Source organism: Gymnoscopelus microlampas (assembly GCF_963454915.1).
Source record: "Gymnoscopelus microlampas genome assembly, chromosome: 22".
Taxonomy (NCBI): domain Eukaryota; kingdom Metazoa; phylum Chordata; class Actinopteri; order Myctophiformes; family Myctophidae; genus Gymnoscopelus; species Gymnoscopelus microlampas.
Window position 1 is genome coordinate 30,063,946 of NC_139959.1, and position 12,546 is coordinate 30,076,491.

General features: G+C 39.2%; 1 protein-coding gene across 1 annotated transcript; it reads left to right on the forward strand.

Annotated features, from left to right (window-relative positions):
* Positions 1-3,216: 3,216 nt before the first annotated feature.
* On the forward strand, positions 3,217-12,546 carry commd3 (COMM domain containing 3). Its single transcript, XM_084048419.1, has 8 exons — positions 3,217-3,361; positions 5,653-5,764; positions 7,991-8,054; positions 8,515-8,549; positions 10,182-10,242; positions 10,853-10,909; positions 11,342-11,404; positions 11,771-12,546. The coding sequence occupies exons 1-8, from the start codon at positions 3,223-3,225 to the stop codon at positions 11,828-11,830; spliced, it is 591 nt and encodes a 196-aa protein (XP_083904545.1). The 5' UTR covers positions 3,217-3,222; the 3' UTR covers positions 11,831-12,546.

The window sequence follows — 12,546 nt, forward strand, 5'->3', positions numbered from 1 at the left end:
TTAGGCACATTTTACCTATTTAAATGATCAATTGTGTCCAGAACATAAGTCTACTGTATAAAACATGTAGAAACATTTCAGAGATACCATTCATTATTATTTTTTGGTAGTCATTCATCATTCTAGGAAGACATGCATGTCAGTTGTGGCTGTTAAAAACACATCAGGTATAAAAGTGGAGGCTGTCCTACATACATCTGAATGAACTTTGGTCTGAGGAACAAGGCACATCCACGAGACGATAAATCAATTAGGCCAGGGGTCTTCAACAGGGGGTCCGGGACCCCTAGGGGGTCCTCAGAGTTTTTTTTATATTAACCACTTGAGAAACTTTCGCCAAAAATAGCAGATCTACAAGCCCACAATGCATCACATTGCAAGGCATCGTGAGCTTGTAGATTGGCTATTTTCAAATGGCCTAAATGTATAGGAAGTGGTTAATGTATGTTTTTTAATAATAATATGTCAAATAATTGTATTGGAGTAAAAGTATAATATTTGCCTCTGAGATGTATTGGAGTAGAAGTAAAAGTATTGGAAATTGGATATACTCCAGTAAAGTAAAAAATACCTAAACATTGTACAGTAGGGTACTTGAGTAAATGTACTTAGTTACTTTACACCACTGCAGAGCAGACAGGACCTGAGGTTAGCTCTCCAAAGAACGATGGTCTGACATCACAGTCGTTTTTACATTGGCTTAAATTGTGAGCCAGGTTCAAAATGACAGACTGTCTCATGACAAGGCTCCTGCAAGGAAGTGACAGCCATTGATTCACAACAAAGATCAAAATAAGTATAACCTACAATATAGCTAATGACTCATTGAGAGTTTGTATACGACAAATAATTTCACCTACTTTCTTGTTCTTACACCTAACTGTGATGTGACAATAAAGTCACACAATCTTAATCTCAATGATTATATTGGTTGGTTGCAACACATATTCTGGAATATAGTAGCCTATGCTAAACAGGCTCGACCGAAAAAGATTGACAAATATTATGCTATATTGCACTAATACCATCGTAATAGGCTCTATTCACAGCAGCCATATTATCACTTCCTTCCCAGGTGTTACCAATGATGCTAATGAAGGCTCTGTTCCATTTAGTGTAGCACAGTGGTTTCCACGACCCCCATAACTCTGAGAGTGTACACATGGAACCAAATTTGTACACTCTCAGAGTTACACACCTGTAAGGGGCCATTTGGAAGGTTTCCAGTGAGCCAACATGCACAATATTAGCACCCTGACTCTGTTTGACCAGAATGGAACAGAGCCTTCATTAGTATCATTGGTAACACCTGTGCATGTCTTCATAATATGGCTTCTGTGAATAGAGCCTATGCCCACACAAGTATTGCATAATCTTTGTCCGACAGCCTATGATGGATTGCCACTGTTCGTGTGATAGGCTATCCCTGTATAGGCTACTGCAGAAATGTAATTATAGGCTTTAACTCAATTTGAAACGCATAAAAATGCATTCTCAGTCAGACGGGTTGCCACTAGCCTATATAGGTGCTGCAGCTTTCAGACCGTGTTGGCTGTTATTTGGTCTGAATGCAACGAGATGGATCATGGAAGAGTGGAACATGTGCTTGGTGTTGAAGATAGTTGTGTGGAAAAAGAAAAGGAATGTTTTCAGCACTTTAAGACATCTTTTGAACATTTTCGAAAAATCTTGAAAGTGTTTGAATAATTTCAAATAATTTTGCTTAAAAAACAAAACAAAACACATATGTTCTTTTCTGGGGGTCTCTGGCACAAAACATTTTCAGATAGGGGTCCGCGGCCAAATACATTCAATTTGGGTTTGAGAATCACTGCTTTAGGATAGGGACCATTGTCCCTGTTAAGCAGACAGAGACACCTGCGTTCAGATGTGTTTGAATTCACCTTGACTTGCCAACATATTGTTCCACCTCGCTTCCCCCCTATTGTTAGCATTGTCAGACGTATAGGCAATACAAGTAATTTTAAGTACAAAGTAAAGAACTTGTCCGAGTCTATGTATTCGCACCGCCAACACTTGGCAACAGTTTGAATCCTCATATCTGGATATTCCTCCACCGCACTTATGTTATTTGAAGTCACTCTGCTATTCACATCGATCAATCCTGCAGAGAGTAGTGGTTCTCAAAGTAGGGTCTCGGCTAGGGACCCCTAGCCCTGGTCCAGAGCGCTAGTGAGTTGAGAACTCACTAACGCTCTGGACCAGGGTAAGGGACCCCCGGAGGTCCATCAGGGCTTAAAAAAATATAGCCGACCTACACGCTCTCATGTGACGCGTTGAGAGCTTGTATATCGGCTATTAAGGTAGTCCAATGAGAGAGGAATTCAGATCAGGTTTGGCTTCTCTTCACATACCCGCGTACGACTATATAGACAGTTGTATAGAATTGTATACTTAATCTAATAACTAGATCCCTGACCAAATGTTTTCAAATGGTGGGTCCGCGGATTAATACGACACGTAGCAGCCTAGTCTTTAACGTGGAACTATTTGAGAAAGAAACTAGTTCCAGAGAGAGAAAGAGAGAGAGCAGTTTTTTTCAAACAGCTCCATACGCATCAGATCAGCTGATCCATCACGTGATCCGGTGTCGCGGGTCAAATTTCTTCCAGTGTTGCCATGTCGACTTATTATAAGCGATTCTGGGCTTGTTTTTCTGTAAAGTTGCTTGTCAAAATTGGGTGGCGATTTTGTTGTTGTTTCTAAACAGGTGTAGTTGCTTATTTGGACGTGTTTCCTATTGCTGTTTAAACCAGTGGGTTTCAAACATTTTCATGCCATGGACCCCCAAATCAATTTTGTCCCCAATGGAAATGTTTTGTGCCAGGGAGCCCCATACCAGGTTTGTGTTGTTAGAATGTTTCCAATTTTTTTTTATTTTTTATATTCCACATTTTATTGCAAGAGTTTTTGAAAATAGCAGATCTACAAGCTCACAGTGCGTTGCATCGCAAAGCGTTGTGAGGTAGACTGGCTATTTTCAAATAGCCAATGCACATAGAGGTTTATGTGGCCTAAATTTGCTTCTTTTGGGCTTGTTTTCTTAGACCTAGTTGCATATTTCTCCCCAAAAAATATCTGTAGATGCAAATATAGGTTTATGTTGCTTCTTTTGGTTTTGGGCTTGTTTTCCTAGGCCTGGTTGCTTATTTATCTCACAGAGTCTGGCAACCCTGTTTCCTTCCCTCTCCTCAGTGTAAAATGGAGTTGAGCTCCTCGGTGCAGAGAGGACTGCAGTGCATGTCCGACCCGACCCTGTTGGACCTGCGGGGCTTCGCCGCGCTGCTGGACGCCTCGTACCGCAGCCTGCTCTCCGCCCACCACGATCGCTCTGTTCTAGGTAAAGAATAAAGCTTCAGTCCGCGATCAGTCTGTGCCTCCGATCGGTGTCTTTTGTCTGAGGCTGGGGCTGCTTTGCTTATCCACAGCTTCCGGTGTTTCGCTCTCTCTCTCTCTCTCTCTCTCTCTCTCTCTCTCTCTCTCTCTCTCTCTCTCTCTCTCTCTCTCTCCTCTCTCTCTCTCTGACTCTCTCCCCCTCTCTCTCTCTCTCTCTCTCTCTCTCTCTCTCTCTCTCTCTCTCTCTCTCTCTCTCTCTCCCATCCTCTCTCTCTCTCTCTCTCTCTCTCTCTCTCTCTCTCTCTCTCTCTCTCTCTCTCTCTCTCTCTCTCTCTCTCTCTCTCTCTCTCCCCCTACTCTCTCTCTCTGACCTCTCTCTCTCTCTCTCTCTCTCTCTCTCTCTTCTCTCTCTCTCTCCCCATCCTCTCTCTCTCTCCCCATCTCTCTCTCTCTCTCTCTCTCTCTCTCTCTCTCTCTCTCTCTCTATCTCTCTCTCTCTTTATCTCTCCCTCCTCCCCCCCCTCTCTCTCTCTCTCTCCCTTCCCCCCCGTCTCCCCCCCCCCCCAAATGAGAGCAGATATGTCTAGTCTAGCTGTTTGTGGTTTGGACAGAAAGGCTGCGTTGTTACGTTTGCAGAAAGCTTCGCGCTGGAATCTCAACCCTAAACGCGCCCTGTTTTAATTCACTAGCTAGGGGTCTTCAATAGGGGGGTCCGGGGTCCCTAGGGGGTCCTCAGAGTTGCTATAGGGGGTCCGCCTAATCTTTGTGTGAATCTGAGGAACATTAGACACAAATAGAAGATCTACAAGCTCACTATGCCTCTGTGAATTGTAGATCGGCTATTTTTGGCAAAGTGGTTTGGTCAAGAACATGAGCCAGAGGTCAAGATTAGTAGGCTACTGTGGGAACAAAAAACATGAATTGATACCACTGATGATAGTGCTAGTCTATATAAATTCTATGAAATCCTATGAAGCTATCTATGAAATCTATGAAAAAGTTTAATCAGCAACACAATTGTAAAAATGTGGTGGTGGTGGGGGGGGGGGGGGGGGGTCCCTGGTCCCTGGTCCCTGGTCCCTGAAAAACGTTGAAGACCCCTGCAACTACTAGCCTATACACATAGTAGCGTTTTACCGTTTTACTAATCATTTTCTGTGGGGTCTGGCTACGCGAGACTACCGTTTTACAGATAGCAGTGTCTATCTGCTAACGTTATAACAACGGTAACCTTCGTTATAAGATGTTAACAGATCGCCTTGGTACTTAGACTATGCGATCTGTTAGTTGCATGTGCATAGTAAATTACCATTAGTTAAAAAACGTACAATGGCTGATCAATGTGTAAATTGGGCAGTTGAGTGTAATGGGTGTTAGAAGTCACTCTAATGCTCAGTTGATTACTGCTCTTGATAGTCCAAATGACACCAAATGAGTCAACATTTGCATAATAGCCCATAGCCTCATGCTAATTTCAAATGGCTGTTTTAACAGACTTTTTAAAAGGCTTTTTGTCCAAAGCATGCAATATGTGTCTTCACTGTGGCTGCATTTCTAAAACATCTTACTGAAATATTGATGATCATGAATAGCCCTACATTCTGTAGGCTTACTATACAAAAAAAGAAAGGGGGGAAAAGGAGCTATTGCTCTTAAAGGTGCCATTCACATGCAAATGATGATTGATTTTCATTGTTTTTAATTGTGTAGGCCTATGCCTATCTGGAAGACACAATCATAGTTTTATAATGCTACCATGACATACCAATCTAATGGCTGACATTATGTAAACTGAATGTATAATTAGAATGTTGTCAAATAAACCAACTACCAAGTAACATTCGACTCATGAGGCTATATCTCTTAAATAAAGTGCTTTAAGATATAGTGCTTTATAGAATAAAACCAGATGCAACTTTATTATTCAAATATGGCTAGAAAATGAGTTGTTCCTATTTCAAGAATTAAGCATAGTCTTTTTTTGACAAATCTTGAGGACCTTTGAAAAATTGTGAAAGGTGTTGATAGAATGCCAAGGATAATGTGGTTACACACACACACACACACACACACACACACACACACACACACACACACACACACACACACACACACACACACACACACACACACACGCACACTCTACGCAGTATCGTGACACGGTTGAAACATCACTTAAGTTTAGTTTATTGGGAAGGTTGATTGCACTTGGAACAAAGCACCTTTTGTCACAACTCATGCATGCAGGTCGTTCACACCTCATTCTCACATATTTCCCTCTGATTATTATTATAGCTCAGCCTGAGTTGAAGCATGTGGACCAGATTCTCCTGAAACAGTGTCACACAGCAGTCACCACTTTCATACTGGAGGGGGTCAAACAAAACGCAGACAAATCAACGATAAGGTAAACTAAACTACTACAAAACAAAGCCTGCAACAAAAAATATGTGATTGATTGATTAATGATATTTTATTGTTCTGTAGAGGTTCTGAAATATGTGTCTTGCATCAACAGGAGCACCTAGATCTTTTATTGATCCCACAGGAAAAAAACATAACAGTTATGGCAGCACCACAGTTATTTGCAAAGAACATTTTCACACGTCCACTTCGTTCAGATGCAGGTGCGTTGGACAGTGACAAATGAAGCAATCATGAACAAACATTCATGATCCAAAATCCTGTACTCTGCTCCTGCTCAGCACCATCAGTTTTATTCAAATTGACATGACATTTGGGTCCCTCTGGACCCTTCATCAAGAGTGTCTTGTACCACAGTTATGAAACACAGGAGAGATACAGACAAAGAGAGATATCATACAACTATTTCCAACATTTGCAACACCAAAGACAAGATACATTTAACACAACAGTACAATCACATAAGACAACAGTCAACAAGGCCCCTCAAATTTGACTGGATTTAAGCTCCATATTTCATTTTTAGGATCAGCCTATTCTGGTTGTATTGATAAACGGTTAAAAATAAAAAATGCCCTTGAAGTAAGTGCCCAAAGCAAGCCAGCGTCATGTGCTATATTTATAAGTATTAAGACTGTGAGAATGGTGGCTATGCACAACAGTTCTGTTTTTAGATCATGACCTTTAGGGTCTTAATCAGAATGGGTTTTTACATTCTTCACTAATAAAAGATTTGCAAGCAAGCAAGCTTATAATCTTGTTCAATTTGTATTTGTGTTCTTTGTCATGTTAATGTTGCCATGTTGCCAAGCGCCTCAGTTTTGTTTTAACTTTGAGTGTTAAAATGGACTGCAAGATATTATGGACTATATGTGACACACATCTTTTAAAATGGAGGCTTACTTAAAACCGTTGACCATAAGCAAAATGGCAATTGATGACAATTTGTCTAAATTAATTCCAAATCCAAGTGACAAGAGTTTAAACATTGGTTTTACTACACTGAAGCTTCCATCTGCTATAGTATTCTCATGGACAAAGTAATATTAAGTTGAATACTGGACAGGTTATATCACATTCCACATGTGCACTAATAGCAAGCATGCTGCCTTGTTAAGGAGTCAAAACCGTGTCTGTTAAATGACTCACAATGTTTGGCATTGGTCATAACAATGATTGACTTGTGAAAGATGTTAAAATGCATTCAAGATTATATATTGGGTTGTAGAGACCATAAACAAAAACATCTAGTCGTTTCAAATGTCATATAGCCTTTGTCATCATCCTAAGTGTTTTTAGACATTAACACTCTGATTATTATCAGAGTAGCCTATTGAAGGTATTAACCTGTTTTTTTCTTAATCAGATCTGTAGGGGCTAATATAGGATGATGAGAAATGTTGTTTGCTGTTAATAATAGAACTTACACAATAAAAAGAGTTGATGCAACAGAAGAGAAGCAATGTTTCAGCAATCATGTGTATAACCGAGATCATAGAATCATGCATAGATCTAGACAGTGGTGGAAAGTAACTAAGTACATTTACTCAAGTACAGTGTAGAAGTACGATTCTAAGCTATGGTTTTACTTGAGTATTTCCATTTTTTGATACGTTATACTTCTACTCCACTAGTACATCTCAGAAGCAACTATTTTACTTTTTACTCCACTATAACTATTGGACCGCTTTATATATAGTACGAGATTTGATTTGATTTAATTAAGCTGATGCCATAGCAACCAGCTATATCTAACTGGGGTCCACATTAGAGTTAGATTATTGTTACAAACCATTACTTTGGCTATTTGAAAATAGCCAATGTGACGCGTTGTGAGCTCAGATCTTCTATTCTCAAACATCTTTGAACATTTTAGAAAAAATCTACTTTAAATTTGGTACTTATGTTTTGTTGCCCATACTTTGGAACTTCTTTTTTTTCTTCATGGTATTGCCACTTTTACTTTTATGTAAAACATCTCAGTTCTTCTTCCACCACTGGATGTAAAGTAATATGACAGATGTGTCCAGACAGGACTCCATGCAGCATGTTATTGGAGTAAATATACTGTACATCCTGAAAGGATTGGAGAAAAAACAATCTGGAAATGGTTATATTAATGCTTATTACCTTTGCATACATTTTAATAGCATATTCTGGCATTAAATGCCCCCCCCCTCCCCTCTCTCTCTCTTTTTTGTCCTTGCAGCTCATGTCTTGAAGATGTCTCATTTGATCCAGAGAGAACTGAAATATTCTATGACTCTTTTCAGGTGATGCATGGTTCATTCATATATGATCATGTATTACAGGGGTCTTCAACGGGGGGTCCGGGACCCCTAGGGGGTCCTCAGGGTTACCACTGGGGGTCCGCCAAGTCTTTGTGTGATAGGATTTTTTTTTTAACATTAACAACTTGAACCCTATAGGATCCCTTTTCTGAGGAGAACTTTAGCCAAAAAATAGCTCACAAGCCAAGCTCACATCGCCTCGCGCTGTGAGGCGTTGTGAGCTTGTAGATCGGCTATTTTTTGGCAAAGAGTTATATATGTAGAGGGAAAAAAGAGCAGCAAAAGTTTATCTGAAACACAATTTTATACAATATAGAGGGGGTCCCTGCTTCATCTCTCTCTCAGCTAGGGGGTCCTTGGCCTGAAAACGTTGAAGACCCCTGATGTATTATATAGCTTCCAATCTGGCCCTTCTTGTCTCAATCATTTTTTCCTTTTATAGAAACATAAAGATCAACTAGAGGCTCTTTTGACAAGGTAAGTAAAATACACATGCAGCTGGTTGAGCCAACTCACTCACTAGACCACAAAATTGCAATTTAAACCCAGCCCAATTTGCACAATGCACAACTTTTGTATTGGTTGACTATAGTGGATATTTTAGTAAAAAAAAAAAAAAACTTTACTCTTTGTTTAGCTTTTCATATTATCCAATTGCCATTTTATTGTAGAATTATTTTTCTCATGTTAGTTGTTGCGTTTTATCCCTGCGATTTGTATATCAATCTGCTGTTCTGTGATTTAGAGAGATCAATCTGCTGTTCTGTGATTTAGATTAGAGATCAAGCTGCTGTTCTGTGATTTAGATTAGAGACCAATCTTGCTGTTCTGTGATTTAGATTAGAGATCAATCTGCTGTTCTGTGATTTAGATTAGAGATCAATCTTGCTGTTCTGTGATTTAGATTAGAGGTCGTTTGACTGTTTTCAAATAAACGTCATTATAAGTTTGCATTTGGGAGAGACTGCGTATGACAAGCGTGTGTTTATGAGGCGTTATAAAGGGCAGCTTCAACTACATTGTAATGAATCAATGCTGATCCTTCCTTTTGTCATTGGGTTGGCAACTTGGCACGCTTGAGGAAAACGATCTCTGTTTTCAGTGGTGGAAAAAGTTCACTCACATCTCTTACTTAAGTAAAAGTATCATTACTGCAATGTATAAATACTCTGTTACAAATAAAAGTCTGGAATTCAAAATTTACTTGAATTTAAGTACAAAAGTATTGGTATCAAAATGTACTTAAACTACCAAAAGTAGAAAGTATGCAGAAGTTTCACAAGTTTTCAAATGTATGAAATGTATAATAATAGCAGATCTGTTGTTTTCAAATGGCCGAAATGTAATCAAAATCTACAAAGTAACTAGTAACTAGAGTTAATAATTGTAGTGGAGTAAGAGTACAATATTTGCCTCTGAGATCGGATTTAGTGCAGTAGAAGTAGCCCACTGAAAATTGGAAATACTCTACAGTAAAGTAAAAAATACCTCAAAATTGTACAGCCTACAGTACTTGAGTACATGTACTTCGTTACTTTACACCATTGCTTTTCATACCGACCTGGACTGAAGCGGCGTGTCACGCTCACGAGTTATGCGCAAAGGTCATGACATGAAAACCCTGAAAATTTGCTTTTTTTAATAGGCTTTGGGCTTTTTTTTTTTTTACACATTAGGGTTTATAAGTGTGTATTTGTTTGTGTTCGCGAGTTGTTTATTGCTGATTGCACCTGTTCAAAACCATTGCCTTTTAAATGTGTATTAGGCTGTTATTTAAAAAAACAATGCAACGTTTTGTGAGCTTGTACGTCGGCTATTTACCACGACTTATATACGACATGTTCTATGAAGAAGGGCTGTCAAATTTATGAAAGAAAAAAAACTAAACATAAAAAGTTGAAAGATGGAGATACGAGGTTTCTGCCTGAGCCTGACAGCAACGATTATATTAACACAAAAACGTATATGTGATCTTGTAAGTTGGCTATTTTCCACGACTTATGTGCGACATTCTATGAAGTAGGGCTGTGATTTATGAAAAATCTGTCGATGAGAGGCTTCTGCCTGACAGCAACGATATATTAACTGTAAACATGTTTTTTATGTCAGCATAGGGAGATGTCCACCGCACATTAATGATGTATCATGGCGTCTGCAATACCACATGAAGGTATGTCACACTTAGCTCAGTCTAATTGAATACACACACATACCCAATGGAAACTATAGCCATGGTGCTTTCTTGGGTTTTAATCCTTTTGTACTTGTGTATTGAACAGTATAGGCCAGGGGTCTTCAACAGGGGGTCCGGGACCCTTAGGGGGTCCTCAGAGTTACTACAGGGGGTCCGCCAAATCTTTGTGTGATGTGATTTTTTTTTTTACCTTTACCACTTGAACCCTAGCATCCCTTTTCTGAGGAGAACTTTAGCCAAAAAATAGCAGATCTACAAGCTCACGCGTTGTGAGCTTGTAGATCGGCTATTTTTTTTGGCAAAGAGTTATATATGTAGAGGGGGGAAAAAAGCAGCAAAAGTTTATCTGAAACACAATTGTAGGCTATACAATATAGTTGGGGTCCCTGCTTCATCTCTCTCCTGAAAACGTTGAAGACCCCTGGTATAGGCTACTTGAGTGCTTTTTTTGCAAACTGTTAATAGTATTCAATTGTAGTGTGTGAAGAGGACAAATGAACACTGAGACTTTTACTTTGTGTAAGGCTCAGTTTTCATGTAGCCTAATCGGCAACGAAAATGTAATTTGTATTTATTCCCATGACAGAATGGACACATGCAGAAGGTCAACGAGCCCTTCTACCTCCTTTCATTGAACGTCGAGGTATGATATAGCCTGCCCCATTATACATGATTAGCTTTAAAACACATTTCATTTCACTTTCTTTCTTTATTTTCCACTCTGAACTCTGAAGAGTTAAATGAACACTTTGGATTTCGCTGTGCAGTTTCTCCTGTTGAAGTTTTATTAAGCACGTTTCTGCTGCAGTGGTGGAAGAAGTAGCCTATACTCAGACATTTTACTCAAGTAAAAGTAGCAATACCACAATATAAAAGTAATCGGTAACTAACGTTTTCAAATAATTATAATGGCATAAAAGTACAATATTTGCCTCTGAGGTGTAGTGGAGTAGAAGTAAAAGTATTGAAAATTGGAAATACTCCAGTAAAGATAGAAATACCTCAAACTTGTACTTAAGTACAGTACTTGAGTAAATGTACTTACTACCACTGGTAACTTGTTTGCTTTTGACAGAACGCTGGCATGATGGGAGCCACTGAAGACATCAACTTCAGCTGCTCAGTGGAACAGCTACAGGTGGAGTATTAGTTCACTTCTAGACAGTGGACACATGGCTATTTAGTGATGATATAGATTTAGCACCACACTTTTCTTTCTTTTCTATATTTTTCCTTCACGAGGAAGTGATATTCACTGGCTATTAAGCTCTCTAAACCGACTTGTTTAATTATAGCATTTATATAAATGGCTATTAGACTATATGAAAAGGTCTTAAGCTGGAAATAAAAACGTTAACTGTTATCGCACATTTTAATTTTGGGGGGATGGCATCTTAAAGAAACACTCGTTAATCCAACGTGTGTTGAAATAAATTAACGATGATGAGAGAGAGAGAGAGATCTCTATCATATTATGTCTTCAACAATGTTGCGTTGTTTTCAGGATCTGGTGGGGAAATTGAAGGACGCAGCCAAGAGTTTGGAGAAAGCCACTCAGATGTGATCACATGTGATCAATTGAATCACCTGGTCGCTGTGTGATCTGGTGGACCCACTTTCACACGGCTCTGCACCGCAAGCACTGAAGTTCAACCGTTTCAAAGCTGCACTGTGTTAGAGCAGTGGTTCTCAACCTTCTCAGGCCAAAATAATCATATTTGAACTGGGGACCCCCCACCCTGATTCCACAAATAAATGTTGTGAAAATAGACGATCTACAAGCTCGTGGATCGGCTATTTTCTAAATGTTTGCCTCTTTCTTATATTATTTGGCAATGTGGCCAATGTTTGACCAGTTTTTATAGTTTGTTGATTACTTGTGATGCAGTAATGCAATTTCTTTCTTTTCTTTTCTTTTTTAAAAAGGTCTTAAAAGTCCTTACATTTTCACTTTACTGTTATCTGGGGACCCCCACAAAATCATGTGAGGAACCCCCTGGGTGTCCCGACCCACAGGTTGAGAACCACTGTGTATAATAGTAATATTTGTACATGATTGTAACGTATACCCCCGAGCTGCACAATACAAATATTCCATTAATGTAACTCTGAGAGTACAGAAAGATAGCCAAATAGACACGTATAAGGGGTTCATTTGGTTACAATTGTATACTCTCAGAGTAAAAAACAAAACAAAAAGTGAGGAATTAACATCCTTCATCTGCTTAGAAAAATCTATCATTCCAACTTGCTATTAAAATTACTTCTTTAAAATGCGTT

What these genes read in the sequence shown, in the direction of transcription:
- commd3 (XM_084048419.1), top strand. Translation starts at nt 3,223, where the DNA reads ATGGAGTTGAGCTCCTCGGTGCAGAGAGGACTGCAGTGCATGTCCGAC. An exon ending in CCACGATCGCTCTGTTCTAG is followed by an intron (nt 3,362 to 5,652) that starts GTAAAGAATAAA and finishes TTATTATTATAG; the next exon opens with CTCAGCCTGAGTTGAAGCAT. An exon ending in GCTCAGTGGAACAGCTACAG is followed by an intron (nt 11,405 to 11,770) that starts GTGGAGTATTAG and finishes CGTTGTTTTCAG; the next exon opens with GATCTGGTGGGGAAATTGAA.